The 21,507-nt window shown below is 42.3% G+C and overlaps 1 protein-coding gene across 1 annotated transcript; it reads left to right on the top strand.

Annotated features, from left to right (window-relative positions):
* The first annotated feature begins 756 nt into the window (after positions 1-756).
* Positions 757-17,688, top strand: LOC307136590 (uncharacterized protein). The gene is made up of 3 exons (XM_079833775.1): positions 757-817; positions 10,086-10,134; positions 17,226-17,688. Exons 2-3 carry the CDS (start codon positions 10,093-10,095, stop codon positions 17,565-17,567), a joined length of 384 nt encoding a protein of 127 aa, XP_079689901.1. The 5' UTR covers positions 757-817; positions 10,086-10,092; the 3' UTR covers positions 17,568-17,688.
* The last annotated feature ends 3,819 nt before the right edge of the window (positions 17,689-21,507 follow it).

Genomic DNA, 21,507 nt, shown 5'->3' with positions numbered 1-21,507 from the left:
GAGGGAATTAAATCATTCTGATCACAGACTTTGACTGAGGCGTTCCAGAGCCACCAAACCAACATTCGAGATGCTGCGACGCCATTGGTCCACTGGTTAGGCCAGTTATCCAATCACAGCCTCTGCTGAGCCAAAGTCATGTGAGGTTTGGAGGGATTTATTCAGTGAATGTGTTTCCACTGTTTTTGCGCATTTGGGTAACACAGCCTATTTGATAAAAAAAAAAAAAGCTCTTTTAAATGGCCAGTTTGCACAGGAAGAAACAAATCTTCTTTGTAAAACGTTAAACTGTTGTGCACTTTGACACGGAGAATCTGGGAGGTGATTTTCCCAGTGAAGATATGCAACTGTGTTTATATTTGATTTGAATCTGTCAAAACGTCTTCTGCCTAATATGATGAAATGCACTTAAAGTGGGTCATTTATCTTGTTTTGAACAAATGTTCTCCTGATCTCGTGGCTTTTTGTACGTAGAAACAGGAAGCCTCCCGTCTGAACACACGTATCTCTCACGTGCAGATAAGATGGCGTTCGCTCGCTTAAGTGACAATGATGTAATTGTACTACTGCTTTGAGAAGAACCACATGTCTGCAGGGTCCTGTGAATTTCTTGCTCTCTCATGCTCGTAAATCAAAAGCAGAGGAGGGAGTTGGAGAACGTGACTGCAGGACCCATGAGCGATGGTGCGCCGTCCCCAGACTCGCGGCGGGATGCGTATCTTTACAGGATTAGCGACTGTGGGAGGTCATGGTTAGCGGGGGAGCAGATGTGGATCCGCTGTTGCCGTTCTTTTTAAAGCAAGTGTCAAATTAATGAGTGAGTGAGTAATTCTTCATGTTTAATGAGGCTTGATGCCAAACACTTCGCTCACTTCACATCTCTGTAAAAATCGCATGACGATGGAGAATACAACAAGAATTATCTGTAATAGCAAATATTCAGGAAAAACAGAAATAATAAAGCACAACCTTGACATAAATGAGACTGAACAATGAATGGAGGAAACTAAGGGCTTAAATACGCAAGGGAGACTAATCAACAGAAACTGAAACAGGTGCACAACTTGATCAGTAACCAAGGAAACCAACTAGTGGCGGGAAAATGAGAACAAAGGAAACTGGAACTAAACCCAAACAGAACAAACACGCTTACACTGCAAATCCTAATGGCTGTTTCCAAACAGTTTTCCTGAACACTGAAGTTAAGAATTTATTGATTTTAAAACTATTTTGTAATCTGAAATAAAATGCAAAGGAAAAACAAAAATAGCAACGTCATTTCTAACTATAAGACTATTCATAGTGTTCAGTCCACGAACTTAAGGCCCGTTTCCAGCAAAATTACCTGGAAAAATTTTGTACCAGGAACTTTTTTTACAGGAGCCTGACCTGCTACTGTCTGCGTTTCCACTGCGGTCTAAAGTACCGTGAAGATTAGGCAAATTAGTCCAGAGACGTGGGACTTCGCGCAACTGTTCCTCCCAGTCACAGAAGGACAGTAATAATTTTTGTGCGATACTGTCTGCAACAATAACAAGTATGGAGGAGATGCAAGCAGCGCTGCTTTTGCTAGTTATGTATTGGTTTACTAAAGAAGTAATTAACAAAACGGCGGAACAGAGACGAGCACTGATACTAAGGCGTATTCCGAAAGCTCGTAAAGCTAGATTTAAAATAAGACAACGTATGTTATTATCAGCTATTACAGACATTAAGGCCATTGGACAGAAAGAGCAAGATTGATATTTACTGAACGCAGAACGAACCTCGCAAAAGACTTTGAAAAAAGGCTGGTTGAAATCAGCAATCAGCATGTTCAGCACCCAAGTCCCACCCCCGAAAGTTCCTGAATTTTGAAAAAGTACTACCTCGCGAGCAGGGCCGTTTGGAGGGGGAAATATTTATCCAGAACTTAATTTAGACCCTGGTTCCTGCGGTCGAAACACACCGAGTACCACCCCAAAGTTCCTAGATCCTGGGGAAAGTTCCTGTGGTGGAAACGCGGCTTTAGTCTGGTGACTCTTGGCACCCTATATTTTCTCCTTGTTAGAGTGCCTGACTCTCATGCCGGTGGACCCGGGTTCGAGTCCCGCTTAGAGCAGGGCGGTTCAAACAGGAGGGGTTACATTGGTGCCGTGACCCAGATGGGAGTGAGGTTTAGGAGGGTGAGTGTAATGGAGGCCAGCTAGTAGTTGCTGTGTGAGTAAACCTCACTCTTCTGATCTCAAGAGACGCTCTAGCGACTGATGCTAGAGGTTGCAGCCTTTAGTCTCCTTGTTAGAGCGTCCGACTCTCATGCTGGTGGACCCGGGTTCGAGTCCCGCTTAGAGCGGGCGGTTCGAACAGGAGGAGTTACATTGGTGCTGTGACCCGGATGGGAGTGAGGTTTAGGGGGGTGAGTGTAACGGAGGCCAGCTAGTAGTTGCTGTGTGAGTAAACCTCACTCCTCTGATCTCAAGAGACGCTCTAGCGACTGACGCTAGAGGTTGCAGCCTTTAGTCTCCTTGTTAGAGCGTCCGACTCTCATGCTGGCGGACCTGAGTTTGAGTCCCGCTTAGAGCAGGGCAGGTCGAACAGGAGGGGTTACATTGGTGCCGTGACCCAGATGGGAGTGAGGTTTAGGAGGGTGAGTGTAACGGAGGCCAGCTAGTAGTCGCTGTGCGAGTAAACCTCACTCCTCTGATCTCAAGAGACGCTCTAGCGACTGACGCTAGAGGTTGCAGCCTTTAGTCTCCTTGTTAGAGCGCCCGACTCTCATGCTGGCGGACCTGAGTTCGAGTCCCGCTTAGAGCAGGGCGGTTCGAACAGGAGGAGTTACATTGACATCAATCAATCAAAATGTTATTCATATAGCACAATAAGTACAACAGTAGTTGGCCATTTTGCTGTAAAGAGGATAAATAAATATAATGATGCAATAAAAGGGAGTTTACATCGGAAGTCAGAGTGACGTTCTCGCTATTGATCCATCGTCGCTTCGTATCATGTGGCCGTATCAACGGAGTCGTCCTTCTCGCATCTTCTCAAATGCCCATCCATTTTCTGACGTCTTCATTCATCACATGGTTCCATCACGTCAACCCACCATCGCAGCATTCGCATTTCCATCACGTGGAGGACCTGCTCGTGCTTGGATGTTGCCGGCCAGCCCTTCGATCCGTAAAGGGCCACTGGGCGTACCACGGTCTTATAAATATTGGCCTTCATTCGAATGTGCATTCGTCAAACGCACAGGATGCCAGTGGCTTGGTGCCATTTCATCCAGGCGGCATTGACTCGGGAGGATATTGCCATCGCTGCTAATAATGGATCCGAGGTACTTGAAATTGGTTGCCTTCTTCACATCTTCGGCATCAATGCTGATGTTCGTCTGAGCCCCGCGTTCCATATACTCAATCTTCTTGATGTTGAGCCGTACTCGTCCAACCGGGTCTTCCATTGTTGCATCTGGTCTTGTAGCTGTTGACAGTCTTCGCTCGCCAGGAATACATCGTCAGCGAAGAGGATCGACCACGGGTGGGCGGTCTGGATGTCGGCCGTCACTGTGTCCATGTAGAGGATGAATAGGAGCGCCGAGAGGGCTGATCCTTGATGGACTCCGACGGTGAGGGTGAAGGGCGGCAATGTTACGACCAGGGTTCGAACCATGCTGGTGACGTTATGGTAGAGCACTTGAATCCACTGAACGTAGGCCTCGAGGGCATTGTGGGACCGGAGGGCGTGCCAGATCATGTAATGCAGGATTTTGTCAAATGCCTTTTCGAGATCTAGGAAAGTCACGTGGACACGCTTATTCTTCTCACGGTGGGTACTTTGGATTGATGGATGGGGAAATTCGTCATTGCTGATCTTCATGATCAGCATGTTGTCCTTGACATGCTTGACTTGGCCAATATCCTGAAAATGTTAAATAAAAGCTTTTACTTGTCTTGAAAACGATGATTTCTGTCGAGGGAACCAGAGTAATGCTGACTTTAAAGACACGTTGTTGCCGCAGCCTATAGTTCTTGTCTTTTTAGTTTAGAAAAATCCTGAAACTATATCAGACTTTAGTGTGGGCTCTCTTCAACACAAGTCTGGAACAAAATTCCCATTTATCCCAGCCCACAACTAGCTTGGTCCTACCAGACTATCGTACATTTCATTTATACAGAGAGTCTGGCCACTCCCCATCGGCAAGCGTTTACTTCCTTGAAGGCGGGAACTCTGTTGAAGTGTAAAACTATTGGATCTGCCATAACCAATCGCTAACGTTTGGTCGTGACGTAGGCCTATGTCATGCGCCGTTCACCTTTATTTCTCACATGGAAGTCTGTAAAAATAAATGTGCAGCCACCTCAGTGATGAAACCTCGTGCATTCGGATGGTGATTTATTCACAGTGGAGGGGAGAGTTTTGTGATCGGGAACGCGCTGCTCACGTGGTCCATAACATGATTGTATACTGTAAATAAAATATCATATGCTTGGAATGATAAGAACAAATGCTGCCGTAAATAACGGCCCAATTCAAATGTTTACGTGCTTTTCTTCCTTTTATTTTTTGAGCGGTGATTAAATATATTGCTCTTGTAAATACTGGCCAGCATTTAAAGAAATACAAGAAATGCATCTAAATTACAGCGAAGCACAACCGTACGGTGCTCTGCAGGGGTCAAAAAGGATTATAAAAAAGGCCACCATTAAGGTTATATTTCTGTTTATTAGTTTACCTTTTCTATATGCCGAAATCGCATAATCTGTCGCAGCATCCATCCAGCGAGCCAATCAGTGCTCGAGGTAGAACATGCATGTCAGCACACCCGCCCACTAAGTTGAGTCAAATCGATCGGTAATGCAAAGGGATGCGAGCTGTACTGTAGCGATTTATCTTTGCTAAAGTTGTGTGCGTGCCTGCAAAGTAAGTAGCAGTCTTTATATATATTGTTCTCTACTTTGTTTATGAACCGTTTAATTGCTTCAAGTGTGTAGAAGTTAATGTATGCAAGTGACAAACGCAAACAAACTTGTAAAGACATAATCTATGTGCCATTTACTCATCATATGGTTTATTTAACGTGTATATATCACTCATTTCTAAGAGTTAAAGCACTCGTTAAGCACATGCGCACTGTTATATGTTATTTTGTACTTATTTCTCTTTTATCTTTTAATTGTAGAAAACCACACACACATGCAAAGAGGATTTATTCAGTGTACTGATTTGTGGTGACAATAAATGGGTTATTCCCGTATACCTCATCTTCTGTGGTAAACGTCTCTCACCGGACGCTCTGTAGTGGGTCTGTTATCAACTGGCAAATTCACATCGGGAGAGCTACTAGTAGCCATCCTTTTTACAGGATATAAACAGTGAATTTTGAAGTGTTATATTCTTGAAAACTCAGTGGATTCGGACAGCAATTAAATTACCACACGACCTTGGTGTTTGTCTAAAGCAGACGGTAATTCGGCCGGGGATTTTTACGCGGGTGGTGGGAGACGGATGGCAATTAAATCCCTGACCAGCCCCTGTAAATGATGACAACACCTTCCGACCCCACGAGAAACAATTACCGAGGCTTCAGCAACTCCTTCAGCACTAACAAAGCGAGCAGGAAAATCAAACTTTTCCCGGAACACAACATCATGGCCACCAACAAAACTCAGCAAAGATTGTTCTTGCTCCGGCTATAACTTCTGGATATTCGGCAGTGGTGCCACAACGGACCGAATGGCTTCGCTCTAGGGGTGTCACGATTTTCCAAATCCTCGATTCGATTACATTTTCGATTCTAAGGTCACGGTTCGATTCGATTCTCGATTTTTACATTTATTTTTTTTAAAGCACAGGTTGCTGCCATTTTTAGACTAGACTTTTATGAAATATAATATCTGACCTTTGTTCGCAATGTACCACACTACATTGTCAAATTTATTTTAGTTAACATTTATTAACAACAATGTTAAAATTTGTATCTTCAGTGTTCAGTCAATTGAAAACTTAAGCAAAAAACCTGCCATCTAGTTTCTCTTTTGTAAGTGCAGTCTTCTTCACAGAAGATGACATTCAAGTTCACAACAAAACAAACAAAAACAATAAACAGCCATGTCCATAGTCTTCTCTGAACAATTACGTGTCTTAACAAACTATTTCTGAACAGTTGAACATATACCACACTGATAACTACTTTTTATCCCCTCAGAATGATTCTTTCATGTTCTTCCTAAAGACGGATATGTTGTTTAGAGCCGCTCTTTGAGTTGTCAAACACTTTTTTTTATAATAGAACAAGACAAGACAACTGTAACAATTTTCTTAAAGAAGAATATGGAAAGAGAACTGCTAAACTATTGCTAAAATACTGTAGTCAAGGCAACTAAATGTGCGGTGATCAGACCTTCAATAATTTTCTCCTTTACTTTATTGTACATGGAGGGAATCACCGTAGCTGCGAGATGCGTTCTACATGGGATTTCGTAGCGTGGTTCTAGCGCGCAGATTAAATGCCTAAAACCGGAGTTTTCCACCACCGAATAAGGTCGCATGTCTGCGGCTATGAATACTCGTAACGCACGCGTAATTGACCTATCGGTAAGCCACTCCCCCCTTAGTTACTGTTGCTAACTCGGACAAACAAACGGAGTTGCTATATCCTACAATGTACAGCTGTCAGTGTGAAAACCTTATCCCAAGATGTTTTTGGACACAGATTGTAACGTATATCCCGTCCGAATGATGGCCAAACTTAACTGATGGTTTATCAAGTTAATTGCATCGTTATTCACTCCAAAAAATCATCGTAAGAGCTGAACAAAGAAAGCATAAGAAGTGCGCATTAACGTCTCATTCACAAACTATCTCTGTCCGTTGCATTATCATTAACATACACAGCAAATTACACAAAAACACAACTAACAGTAAACAAACATACACACAGACCGTATGCCTTTTCGAGGGTGCAATTAATAACTGGTAAACTTTGTATCTGCAAAACAACTCCGATAAACTGCGTGCAAGCTCTTCCTTTCATTACCCGGAGACTATAATACCCATCAAAATAGGAGTCCTCCTTAGTAGCAGATAACAGATAATGTAGACCTTAAACATATCCAAAATTAAATTAATTTACATATAACCAGTTTAATATGGAGAGGCACTGAAATGTAGACCTTCGTGTTTTTGACCTACAGTGTTACATGACGTGAGAACAGTAAGTTATTACGGTTTGTATGTTAGCAGGGACTTTAATCGTAACTTAACAAGAGTATGACAAACAGAAAATCCTCTCAGGATCCCTGGAATCAGTGTTACAGTACCTCAGGCACGACGTTTTAGCATTTTTGTAGCATAAACACCATCAAACCGATGAGAGCAATCTCTATGCATCTCTATGGCGCTGACGCCTAAAGATGTCCGAGTTCCGGTCCCAGCGCAACTGATACTCAACTGCTATTGGCTCATCTGCGTTCGACGGGAGGGGCTTACCGATAGGTCAATTGCATTTGCGCGAGCGTTGTCAACATAACTTACTGGAAATCCATAATACTTCCACACCAGCGACTTCAGTGAAAGAGGACAGGGTTCAAGTTCTGTCGATGGGTCTCCTGCATCTGCAGTTGCCATGCTATCTTTTGAGTGGCTGTTGCTGAGGTTGACTCGCAGCACTTCAACACGATTGTTTTTTTCCGCTTGGCTGGAACGGGACGTGACATGGGGGCGTGGCAGCATTGACGAAGTTTGAGATTGTGACTTAATTTCGGTCTAAATTTTTTAATTTTTAAAATGTAAAAAATGTTTTTAATCGAAATTGTGACACCCTTACTTCGCTCGCATCTTTCTCCGCCGCCATTACTGAACTACAACTCAAACTAGCGCACAACATCAACGCCATCGTTCTCAGCCACGACCTCTGTTCGCTGATTGGACCTTTAAAAATCTGTTCGGAGAAAACCTAAGACTATAACGCAGTCCCAGACGGAGAACTGAAGGAAAATGAAAATTGAGCGGAAGTACGTAGGACATACAATATATATACAATATAAAAGGAGGTAATCAAATCAACATCATATTGGTGCTGTGTGAGGGATGTGGTGTGAGGGATGAGAGGTGAGAGGGGGTGTAAAATTAATGAATTACTAAAAACCCTTTCAAATAAAATCTAACTACTCCCTAAAGATATATTCTAATTACAAGATCTCTCTTTTCACAACCTTTTTGTTTGTTTGTTTGTTTTGTTTAGGTTTTTTTTTTTACTCTCTCCTTCACCTCCCACTATATAAGTGTTTGTCTATACTGTTGTTTTTTTGTTATGTCTCAATATATGTATTGTGTACAATTTCTGTATGTATTTTCACGAATAAAAAAAATAAATAAAATGAAATGGGAGGGCGGAGCCAGGCTAGACCACAACAGCCTATCTCTGCAAATAAACTGGGACGAGAGAGAATTTTAACATCCAAAAAATGGCCTGTATCAACCAGTGTGTTAGTCCAAAAATATGTCCATCTGAATTGCATTTGTATTTGTATTGGAATTGAATATCTCCTGTCATGTTCTTCCTCTCCGTCTGTGTCAGACCACACACAGAACTAAAGGATGTAGTTTCATAACTAATGTTTAGTCTCCTGAAGCCCGTTTGAGTCTTTTGAGTCCCAATGGTCTCATCTTGAGTTGAGATGATTTGCACCATATTGTTTTCTCATTTTCGTTTACATGTGCGTTACATGTATTCTGAACTAAACTTCACTGGCTAGTTCAGAAGATATGGGACGTCTGCACTAGGGATGCCACAATACTCAATATAATATTGAACCGTTCAGTACGGCATTCACGGTTCAATACGCGCTTGTGAATTGCGGTTTTGCATTTAATTAATTATTTTTCTACAAATTCTATAATTTGCCTCCATCCCAATACTGAACAACGCGACATACATTCACATCACACGTTAGTGGTGGAGTTATACTCACGAACACTATAGATATTCACAATCAAGAAAGTTCATTATTTGCATGCGTTTTAAAGCCTTGCCGGTTAAACATGCGCTTTTCCGAGCGCACGCACTAAACGCCTGTCAAACACGTGATTACTGGACTAAGTAGTCGTCTTACTGCGCTAATACTGTCAAATACACACAAGGTTTACATAAACACAGTCGATTATGTGTAAAGTGAAAGTAAAATCGGTGTGTGTCTGTATATTAGATGCACGCAGGTCTTTAATTGACAGCGGCACAGCCTATAGTGAACACGCTGTCCTTAAAGGGACAGTTCACCTCTAAAATTATGTCATTATTTACTCACTCTAATGTTTTTCCAAACTTGTATTCATTTCTCGATGACAGAATTTTCATTTTTGAGTGAACTATCGCTTTAATGTTAATACAACAACAAAAGACAAAGAGAAAAACACTGCTCTTGACTTTAATACAGTATCTTTAATAAGAATCAATGTATATTTTATAGTGAAGTAGTGTTTTAATTTGACATTTATTCATTCAATTTCATACTTAAATGCTGCTGTACTGCTCTGAGCTGCCAGTGTAAATCTTTATATATATTTATTTTATATTATACAATACACTAGGAATGTGTACAAGTTTTTTTTTTTAAAGTAAAGTTTTAAGTTTAAGTAAGGTTTTTCAATTATTTTAAGTAAAAGAAAGAAAGAAAATAAAGAAAGAAAAAATCAGTTTTCTCCTTAACCTCTTGCTGTTCCTGTCGACTAAGAATAGAAAAGTAAAAAACTGATGTGACAAGCCATCAGAACCGAACCGAACCGAAAACCGTGGTTAAAAACCGAGGTATGTATTGAACCGTGGACTAACTGTATTGTTGCATCCCTAATCTGCACATTTGTAAGACATAAAACGTATCATTAAAGGAGCTATTTTTGAAGAACTATTTGTGGTTCCCTAAAGAACCTTCCAGTGGTCAGTTCTTAAAAGAAGTGTGAAGAACTTTTTAAAATTCAAACAAATGAAACTTTTGTGCATTTGAAAGGTTCAATAGATGTCAAAAGTTCTTTATGGAAGCATCAATGCTAATCTGTGGTAAATGAGTGTGTGTTTGCTGACAAGTAAAAGATGCTGCCTTCACTTCCAGGAAGACGATGTTGAGCCGAGAGGAGGATCTGCGTTTCACAGAAAGAGAGGTCAGTGTGAGCCGCTGGAGCTCTGAGGGAGGTTTCACCCATCGCTCATATTTATTAGCATGTTCTCCATCCTGATGAAGTGCGCTAGGACGAGGAATGTGTTTCAGTCTCTCTCTCTCACACACACACACACACACACACACACACACACACACACACACACACACACACACACACACACACACACACACACACAGTTGTCTGAGTCTGTTGAGGTTATCAGCCGCGGCGGGTTAATGGCTCACAGATCCACGGCTCCTCAGATCACTGGTTTAGAAAAGAAGTGTTTATTATTAAAGTCTGTGTTCACCAATGACATCCTCTATTGATAAATCAATCTACTGACTAAGATGAACAAAAATTAAACCTGTAAAGTGTTGCCAAATTATTGGTAAAAAAAACAAAAAAATCAAGTAATTTAGATCAACAACAAAAAACAATTCCCCTAAAAAACTGCATAAATGTAGTTGACATTTTATTTGAATTTCAACAAAATAAGATTTCCAGTCTTCATGCTCTGGGTCATTTTGACCCAAAAGCAGATGCTTTCAAAAGTGAAGTGTGAAGGTTTATCTGTAATTCCACAAACAGCTGTGTGTGTGTGTGTGTGTGTGTGTGTGTGTGTGTGTGTGTGTGTGTGTGTGTGTGTGTGTGTGTGTGTGTGTGTGTGGGCATGTTTTCGTGAAATATCAGGACACAGATGTGTATAATGACATGGGTATGACATAGGTATTACAAAAAGAGGGTGAAATATGAGGACGTTCCCCATGTCCTCACTTTTCAAAATGCTTATAAATCACACAGAATTAGTTTTTTTTCACAGAAAGTGAACTGCACAGTCTCCTGTGAGGGCTAGGTTTAGGGGCAGGGACAGTGTAAGGGGATAGAAAATACGGTTTTCTATGGTGTTCTGACGTTGTATTGCGCATGCGCGACTTAAACTGCCACTTCGTGACGTTCTACTGTAACCGTCTACTACGGGAGAACAGCTGATTTGCCGTAGTCGTTACAACGTGAAAGATTAGGTAAGTAAATGTTATGTTTTATGGTATATGACATTGTAATTGCATCAGTATATGATTGTACCACTAGTCTTTTATTTAATCTGTTTTGATATGTTTTAATGTTTCTAATTTGAAAGTTTTTTTCCGTTTGTACAAAGATATGTCTGCTGTTGGCAACAACACCTCAGGCAGCATTGAGATTAGAGCTGATGTGCGCTGTCTTGTTTATGGTTGCTTAGTGATTTTTACGTTCTCGGCTACGGCGAGTAGCAGTTAAAGTCGCGCATGCGCAATACAACGTCAGAACACCGCTGCCGTTCCATTCGCAGCTGTTGCTTAAAGTTCCTATTGTGTGCTGAAGTGCTGTAGCTCAGTCTCTCTCTGCAGTAACTCTGGTCTCCTCTGCACTAGCGGCTCCATGAGCTCAGTCACGTCTCCCTCCAGCCTCGAGGGAAACTCTGGACCTCAGAGTTGCTGAAACTGAATGACTTGGCAGTAAAGCCGAACAGCAGAGCTCTACGGCCGACTGACTGCCTGTGTGTGTGTTGGAGAAGCAGATCTCACAGGTGTCAGGACGAGGACGTACTGTAACTCAAGCTCTGTTCCCCCTGAATATTCCCAACTGTATCCCACAAGCTTATTATACTGCGGTGAAGCATATGGGGAGTCCCAGTGGCCGAGGCTTTGACCTTTGAACTGGGACTGTTTGATTTGAATCTGGTTTGTGGAGTGACGTGTTGCCTTGAGCAACACTGTAGTCCTATTTTTTCACTGTTTCTTGCTGCTGCCGCTGTTATTGCTGCTGCTGCTGCTATTAATGCTGCTGCTGTTATTACTGCTGCTGCTGTTATTACTGCTGCTGCTGTTATTACTGCTGCTGCTGTTATTGGTGCTGCTGTTATTGCTGCTGCTGCTGCTATTAATGCTGCTGCTGTTATTACTGCTGCTGCTGTTATTACTGCTGCTGCTGTTATTACTGCTGCTGCTGTTATTGGTGCTGCTGTTATTACTGCTGCTGCTGCTATTAATGCTGCTGCTGTTATTACTGCTGCTGCTGTTATTGGTGCTGCTGTTATTGCTGCTGCTGTTATTACTGCTGCTGTTATTGCTGCTGCTGCTATTAATGCTGCTGCTGTTATTGCTGCTGCTGCTGTTATTGCTGATGCTGCTGCTATTGCTGCTGCTGCTGCTGCTGTTATTACTGCTGCTGTTATTGCTGATGCTGCTGCTATTGCTGCTGCTGCTGCTGTTATTACTGCTGCTGTTATTGCTGCTGCTGCTGCTGCTGTTATTACTGCTGCTGCTGCTGTTGCTATTGCTGCTGCTGCTGCTGTTATTGCTGCTGCTGTTGCTATTGCTGCTGCTGCTGTTGCTATTGCTGCTGCTGTTATTGCTGCTGCTGCTGCTATAAATGCTGCTGCTGTTATTACTGCTGCTGTTATTGCTGCTGCTGCTGCTGCTGCTGTTATTACTGCTGCTGTTATTACTGCTGCTGCTATTGCTGCTGTTGCTGCTGTTATTGCTGCTGCTGTTATTGCTGCTGCTGCTATTGCTGCTGCTGTTATTGTTGCTGCTGTTATTGTTGCTGCTGTTATTGCTGCTGCTGTTATTGCTGCTGCTGCTGTTATTACTGCTGCTGCTGCTGCTATTGCTGCTGCTGCTGTTATTGCTGCTGTTGCTGCTGTTATTGCTGCTGCTGCTGCTGCTATTGCTGCTGTTGCTGCTGTTATTGCTGCTGCTGCTGTTATTACTGCTGCTGCTGCTGCTATTGCTGCTGCTGCTATTGCTGCTGCTGCTGTTATTACTGCTGCTGCTGCTGCTGTTATTGCTGCTGCTGCTATTGCTGCTGCTGCTATTGCTGCTGATGTTATTGCTGCTGCTGCTATTGCTGCTGCTGTTATTGCTGCTGCTGCTGCTGCTATTGCTGCTGCTGTTATTACTGCTGCTGCTATTGCTGCTGCTGCTATTGCTGCTGCTGCTGTTATTACTGCTGCTGCTGTTATTGCTGTTATTGCTGTTGCTGCTGTTATTGCTGCTGCTGCTGTTGTTATTGCTGTTATTGGTGCTGCTGCTGTTATTGCTGCTGCTGTTAAGGTGCTGATCCACTTGTCCGTGCAACACTTCTGTCATGCCGCACTCCACTTTATTCCTATGGGTGACGTCAAGCGACTTTAATGCGCCCGTAAAGCATTCCGGGAAGGCGGCGCTGCATTTAAACAAATGCTGCGCCTCAAAAAAGTTGACCAAAGCTCAACTTTATGCAAATGAATCCGTTGAACGCGATGTGACTATCCAATAGAAATAGAGCACATGGAGACGGAGGGAAGTCTCTCGCCGGTCCTTTGTTTTTCATTCCCCGCTGGTTCAAACGCACGCCCATTGCGGTAAACTTGAGGAACGCCCATCAACATACACATGAGGGCAAGCGTCACAACACCACGCTTCAGTCGTGCCGCAAAAGTGGATCTGTATCGTCTTTGCTGCTGCTGCTGCTGTTATTGCTGCTGCTGTTATTGCTACTGCTGCTGCTGCTATTGCTGCTGCTGCTGTTATTACTGCTGTTGTTGTTATTGCTGCTGCTATTGCTGCTGCTGCTGCTGTTATTACTGCTGCTGCTATTGCTGCTGCTGTTATTGCTGCTGCTGCTATTGCTGCTGCTGCTGCTGTTATTGCTGCTGCTGTTATTGCTGCTGTTATTGCTGCTTCTGCTATTGCTGCTGCTGATGTTATTGCTGCTGCTGCTGCTGCTATTGCTGCTGCTGCTGTTATTGCTGCTGCTGTTATTGCTGCTGCTGCTGTTGTTATTACTGCTGCTGTTATTGCTGCTGCTGCTGTTATTACTGCTGCTGTTATTGCTGCTGCTGCTGCTGTTATTGCTGCTGCTGCTGTTATTGCTGCTGCTGCTATTGCTGCTGCTGCGGTTATTACTGCTGCTGTTATTGCTGCTGCTGCTGCTGTTATTACTGCTGCTGTTATTGCTGCTGCTGCTGTTATTACTGCTGCTGTTATTGCTGCTGCTGCTGCTGTTATTACTGCTGCTGTTATTGCTGCTGCTGCTGCTGTTATTACTGCTGCTGTTATTGCTGCTGCTGCTGTTATTACTACTGATTTATTGCTGCTGCTGCTGCTGCTGTTATTACTGCTGCTGCTATTGCTGCTGCTGCTGCTATTACTGCTGCTGTTATTGCTGCTGCTTCTGCTGTTATTACTGCTGCTGCTATTGCTGCTGCTGCTGTTATTACTGCTGCTGTTATTGCTGCTGCTTCTGCTGTTATTACTGCTGCTGCTATTGCTGCTGCTGCTGCTGTTATTACTGCTGCTGTTATTGCTGCTGCTGCTATTGTCAGGGTTGTTGTAGGGAAAGGAGCGAGGACTCAATGATGCAGAGGAATGGGCTTTTAATGATAATTATAAAACAAAAAAACAAGACAAAACAAAACTACCCAGAGGGGGAAAAACAAGACTTGACTTGACTTGACTTGACTTGACGGGAGCAGGGAAACATGAGGTACATTCGACGACGATTCCGCACTGGACTGCAAACACAAGGAGATTAAATAGGGAACAAACAAAAGAGGGTAACGAGGGAAGACAGGTGGGGCAAATGAACCAATAATCAGGAAACAAGGTGGGCGGGGTTAGACAATAGACACGAGCACATGGCACAAAGAAACACTTGACAAGACATGTGCTCACACCAAACATGAACATGCAGCTAATGAGAACTCATCAGCTGCATGTTCACACAAAACATGACAACATGACGTAACACGTAGCCAGTGAAAAACACCAACCACGTGCTACACAGCTGCTGTTGTTATTGCTGCCGCTTTTGATTATTGCTGCCGTTTTTGATTATTGCTGCTGCTGTTGAGTATTGCTGCTGCGGTTATTGTTGCTGCTGTTATTGCTGCTGTTATTGCTGCTGTTGTTGTTATTGCTGCTACTGTTGATTGTTGCTGCTGCTGTTGATTATTGCTGCTGCGGTTATTGTTGCTGCTGTTATTGCTGCTGCTGCTATTGATTATTGCTGCCGCTGTTGATTATTGCTGCTACGGTTATTGTTGCTGCTGTTATTGCTGCTGCTGCTATTGATTATTGCTGCCGCTGTTGATTATTGCTGCTGCTGTTGATTATTGCTGCTGCGGTTATTGTTGCTGCTGCTGTTGTTATTGCTGCTGCTGTTGATTATTGCTGACGCTGTTATTGGTTATTGCTGCAGCTGCAGAGAAAATACGCTACTTGATACTTTCGATACATTCACAACATACTGCTGCTGTACAATATAGCGTACATGAATTACCCATAGCGGATCTATACAGGTGGAGCTGGGGAAGGTGGAGGGTTTCTAAAAGAGTGCTGCAACTGCTACAGCAAATGCTGACCAGTATTTGAAGATTGAGCAGCGAGCTCATTTGCTACTGATATAACATATACTACGTTCCCTATAGTGCCATATATATTTGAGTGAAACTCTTCTGGAACAAGAACAAATGTAAGGCGGGGCTTGATTTTGTCCGTGGGGAATGATTGGATGGTTGTGGTTTGCTATTGGTGGATCTCATGTGAGTGACAGGTTGCCCTCGTCATCAGAGAAGAGAAGAGAGAGAGGGAGGGGAAGTTATTCTGATTCAAGATTACCAGGAATCTAAAATGATAATGATGTGCACTAATAAAATATTTATAATAAACACTGCATTCCATAAAAAAAAAAGAATTGTCCATTTTGATTTCATGGTGACTTTAAAGGTTCTTCATGGAACCAACAATGGCAATAAAAATACTTTATTCAAGAGTCGATTTATAAAAAAAATATTACATGTGAAAAACATTTTAATAAGTAATATTCTACAATGACCCTTGACCTTGCTCCAGTGTGATTTTACAGTGTTCGTCTGTTTATAGTTTTATGTGTACCTACAGTCCAGTTTTGTTGTGGTTCAGTGGGAAAATTGTTTTGATTGGCCTGTTAGATGATTGTTGATCTACTCACTTGTGTAAATAACCAGGCAGTAACACTTAACTCATGTCACTGCGAGTGCAGCACAACAAAATGTGCTCTAAACTTTTGCACACCAGTTGAACAATATTTTCATATGATCTAGAGCATCTCATATATAATTCTGGTTGTCATTTATAGCAAGTTAATTCCTTTCAAAGTGGCCTTTGTATGGAAAATCAATTTTAAATGCGACTTCTTCTGAGAGAGAGAAAATGTGGAATTTAACTCAAGATCCAGCTGACATCATATTGGTGACAGGTTCACTGATTTATTGTAGTACTTCCAGAACTGCTGGAATTACAGACCAAATTAGATATTCTCGTCCTAATTAAGGCTTAATTGATTGCATGTCTGTAGTAGAACGGGTTAGTTCAAATCTCTACGAGCTCTACTGATGCTTGACTTGACGCAAGTGTATGCTCTTAACCTGAGCTGCATTCCCAGTTATTATGTGGGTGGATGTTCATATCCAGGCTAGTTCATTGTAATTTCTCCAGGGGAACGAGGTCACGCTGGAGAGCAAAGACACAATGTGAAGGCTTAGAAAGCGGCTGCTGTTGAGTAATCGGTGCATGAGCCGATCTCCACTGACGCAGGCCGTCAGATCAGTGTGCTTCCACTCACTCTGATTGTTTTAACAGCTGCTCAATGAGAGCGAGTCTGTGATCCAGAGAGGTTCTGCGTAAGTACCACTGACCCTTTCTCCACAAACACACAGAGACTGCACTGATACGGACACATGTCAACCACAGGCAGCCGTCACTACATCTAATCATTTATCTGTATTGCCTTTACTGGTAAAACAACTGGAGGAAGACAAATGTTAATAAAAACAATCTTCCATCCCAGCTAACAAAAATATGTCCTGAGAACTTTTGCTAATGTTCTCATTAAGTTATGAAAACATTATTTCTGAAAGTTCTTTTTTTTACATTATTAAAAACGTTCTAGGTTGTGCAAACGTCGTCTTTCTTCAAACATTCCGGAAATGTTACTTTTGAATGTTCTCTGAAACAAGTAGCAACATTTTAAAAATGTTAGACAAATGTCCAATTTAAGAAATTCGATGAACGATTGTGTCACAGGTGCTTGCAGGCAGGAGGACGAAGACAGGCGAATACGATTCCACAAGAAATCCAAAACAGAGAGGATGTGGCGCAGGGATGGTGATGGTGGGACGACGACACCCCAGCGGCAAAGATGGAGAGTTCCTGATGGCACAGACCCAGAGCTTGCAAGTGCCGCCAGCCCACGGTGGAGTAGAGGAAGGGAGAAGCCAAGATGGTATGGAGGCTGAAGACAACTGGGGGACGACCGACGGAGACGAGGCTGAAGGATCGAGTGCCATCGCTGGCACTGGAGTCCAAGGTGAGGCCGTGAGGATGAACGCCAAAGGCGGAGCCAGAGTACCCGAGGACTACACATGACATTTTCTACTGTATTGGGCTTGAAAAGTTAAGATGCTCACTCTCTGGTTCACTTAGAACCTTTCACAAGTCCTGGGATCCCTTCTTAAATTACATTAAGGGTTTACTTTGCGCACCTGTAACTGGCAATGATACATCATTTTCACCTATTAGAAGGATCTTTCAGAAGGAACTTTAAGAAATAATTTCTCATTTTTTTCTTATTTATTTTAAATTTGTATTTATTTATTTTATCTATTTATTTGGGGGGGGCATTGAGTTGTTGAATTTTCGGGAGGGGGGATCATAAGGGATTTATAAAATGGACAATGTTTTACTGTTTACTGTTTTTATGATGTACTATTCTGTACTGTCACTGAAAACCAATAAAAAAGATTTGAAGTAGAGTACCCGAGGGCTGAGTTGGAACCGGTGGGACCGAGGACAGAGGCTACACCTGAGGGGAAGGAGGAACCCGCTGCAGCTGTAATAGTAATAATAATTTTTTACATTGATATAGCGCTTTTCTGGGTACTCAACACTCTTTACATGGAAGGGGGGGAATTTCCTTGTAACACAGTTCGTTGTTACGGGAAGAAGGAGGCGGGAACCAGTGAACATATAAAGACTTTAATAAAATAAATGAACAAAATTAAAGTAAAAGCGACATAACAAAATGTAAACAAAACAACATAAAGTCCAGGGCTGATCCTCTCTCGTCCTTCACTGGTGTCGCTCGTCCTTATATGCCTCCGGGCTCCCTCATGAGAGGACGCACCGGTCTCGCTCGCTCATCCCATGTCTCACGCTCACCAACCTCACCACACTCCTCAACCACCACCAATGTGCAGAATCCACCTGGATGCTGCTGCGCGAGAACGCCCACCACACACCAGCTTATTGGTGGAGAGGAGACAGAGTGAAGAAACCAGTTGGTATATGGGATTATTAGGAGGCCATGATGGACAGCGGCCTATGGGCAAATAGACACCCCTACTGTTTTTCCGATGGACATCCTGGGATTTTTAATGACCTCAGAGAGTCAGGACCTCGGTTTAACGTTTCATCCGAAGGACGGTGCTTGTTACAGTATAGTGTCTCCATCACACACTGACCACAGTGTGAGCGCCCCCTGCTGGCCTCACTAACCCCTCTTCCAGCGGCATCCTAGTTTTTCCCAGGAGGTCTCCCATCCAGGTACTGACCAGGCTCAGCCCTGCTTAGCTTCAGTGGGAAACCAGTCTTGGGATACAGGGTGATATGGCTGCTGGCTGTGCTCGAAGTAGCTGCTTTGTTAACCGAGGTACCCAAAGAAACGTTTATTTTCCATAAGCGCCACCTACTGTCAGAGAGAGTCCGTCTGTTTTTGTTTTGTGCAGGTGTGTCCTATGTAACATAATTGCACAAAGTTTAAGTCAGACCATTCTGTATTTGTTCTAAGTCTTGAAATTATGCAATGTAATTTAAATCAAAAGCAACTGCTCATGCTACATGTGTGTTGCATCTTTGTTTGGATTGTGATTAAAATGCAGTTTGCCTCTAATTTTTAAATGGCTACAGATGTTTTTTTAAAGCTAGTTAAGCCTGTTATAGAGCAAACAACAAATGCATTTGCATATCGTCTATAGAACGAAACTGGTTGAAATTATTATTATTGTTTATAAGAAATATTATATGATAGCAAATTAACCTATGAAGGTGGTCAAACTGCCTTATTCGTGCCTCTCTTATAATGTTGGCCTGTTAAAGTTAAATGTATCCAATCCATGTTCAATGATTTGATGATGCAGCAATAAACTAGCTATATACCTTAATGCATGTGTTTTTGAACATTGCTCATTTAAAACATTATCAAAGTCATGTATTTTAATGACAAAGTGACAAATATTGGTATCAGAATTGGCCGATAGTTGTTGATATTGGTATCACTTGTATCCCTGGTTCAGGCCTTTCCTGAGCGCATAACGTCCGTCTTACCATTATATCCTTATCTGTAAATGTTAGAAAGTCATGCTTTTAGCCATTCGGAAAACTTTTTTTTTTCTTTTTTTTTGTGGGCAATGGCTGCATCAGAACAGCTGATTTAAGAACAAAATTACTCCAAACAAATGCATTTAATTGTCCAGTTCCGTGATGTAGCCTGTGCTCTGTCAACCGTGTACATTTCCCAGTAAATGTGCCATATACTGCACACAGCATGTTTTCATTTGGCTAAAAAAAATAGCACTATAGAACAAGAACAACGTTCACCGCAACAAAACACAGTGCAGCTATTGCCAGCGTTCCCGGGAGCTTTGAGAGAGCGAGCCGACACTGTTTATTTATACTGGCAGTATGACGGCGCACTACCTAGGGGGTGGAGTACCGCTGTGGCCCGTAGACCTCACCCCCCAGAAACCCATTTGGATGGAGACTCGATGGGGCCTTGACTGTTGGGGAGTCAGCCAGAGTGCAGGCCTCTTTTAATGGTCTCACCACGGAGGCACATTCCCAGCTCGGAGAATTGGAGCAGACACACCGGCTCCTGTCTTAGCAGCTTTCACTCCGTGCGGCGGGTTTGATATGAAGGACAGCATCTCATTAGCTGTTCTCAGCCACCTGCCCTCATCACGACTGCTGCTCCGATGAGCTTCGCATCCAAACCACGATTGAACGAAATCAGATCAGACGTGATTTATACAGAACAACCCCTCGTTATCCAGTGAATGACCTAATACTGGAATTGATTGGTGGCATTCCAGGGGAAAATTGCATTGTTAAATGGAATTCTGACTAAAAATAGACATAAATATGGTTTTCTATAATTGTACTGTAGATATATATAAGAGTATAAAGCTATAAAATGAATGCAGACATTAATAGCTCAAATCATTTAATGAGATCTCTGACTTTTGTAGACTTACAGTAGGTATTTTGGCAATCAGTTCAATAACAAATATAGCCGCAATTAAGCACAATGTGACATGGCTGTGAGCTTCAGATGGCAACAATTGGTAATTAAAGAAATTTTTATTTTATTTTAGTCAAAATGGCTTAAAAATCACAAATACAATCACTGTAATATGATTCACTTGCTTATCGCTTTTGACCAATAGGTGGCGCTGTTATCAAATTATTATGGTGTGGTCAGTGTGAGGTGACAAAGACACATACAAAGTTTGGTGTCAATATGCCAAAGCGTTCCAGAGTTATAGCCTCAGAATCAGCTTAGCGTCATGCCAACAAATTTGTTGATGCGATACTCAAGAATGGTTTGGTCTATCAAAAAGCTTTTGATAACTTTTTGCCTGCATGGTCTGAAGATGATCTGTGCCAATTTTGGTGAGAATCAGCCTAAGGGTCTAGGAGGAGTTAGAAAGTAGGTTTTCAAAGAAATTAAAAATGGTGGAGAGCAAGTTCGAGGAACTATTGCGTCATTGGTATCATTGTTCTTAGCATGACCCAAGGAATCCAAGATCAGTTTCATTAAAATAGGCAAAATTTTTAAAAGGTTATTAGCATTTTTGAAAATTTAATTATAACTTTTGACGCGAAAAGTTTTGAGTACCTTCAGGGCATGGACATATACCAAGTTTTGTAACTATACGCTGATGCGTCCTTAAAATACGCCATTTTAGGACAAAATTCAAAATGGCCGACGCCCACAATAGTCAATATGGGAAATTTGGTATCATTTGACTCAGCTGACTGGTGCACTGAACCAGAAGAGACCAGTTTTATGATTTGGGCAAAACATTGAAAGAACAGCATAGCAGAATTAAAAAGGATGGAGAAATATCAAACTACGCATTTAAAAATGTTGATTATACATATATAAACTATATATTTTAAGTTTATTGCAAAATATGCATATATATTGAAACTTTTTAGGGCATAGAGAGATCGACAAATTACATAATTCATTGTGCATGCTTAATGGGAGTGGGTGGGGCTAAAGAGATCTTTTCGACTCTCTGATTGG

Source organism: Gobio gobio (assembly GCF_949357685.1).
Source record: "Gobio gobio genome assembly, chromosome: 13".
NCBI lineage: Eukaryota > Metazoa > Chordata > Actinopteri > Cypriniformes > Gobionidae > Gobio > Gobio gobio.
Note: the sequence above shows the minus strand (reverse complement) of the source record. Positions and strands in the feature narration are given on the sequence as shown.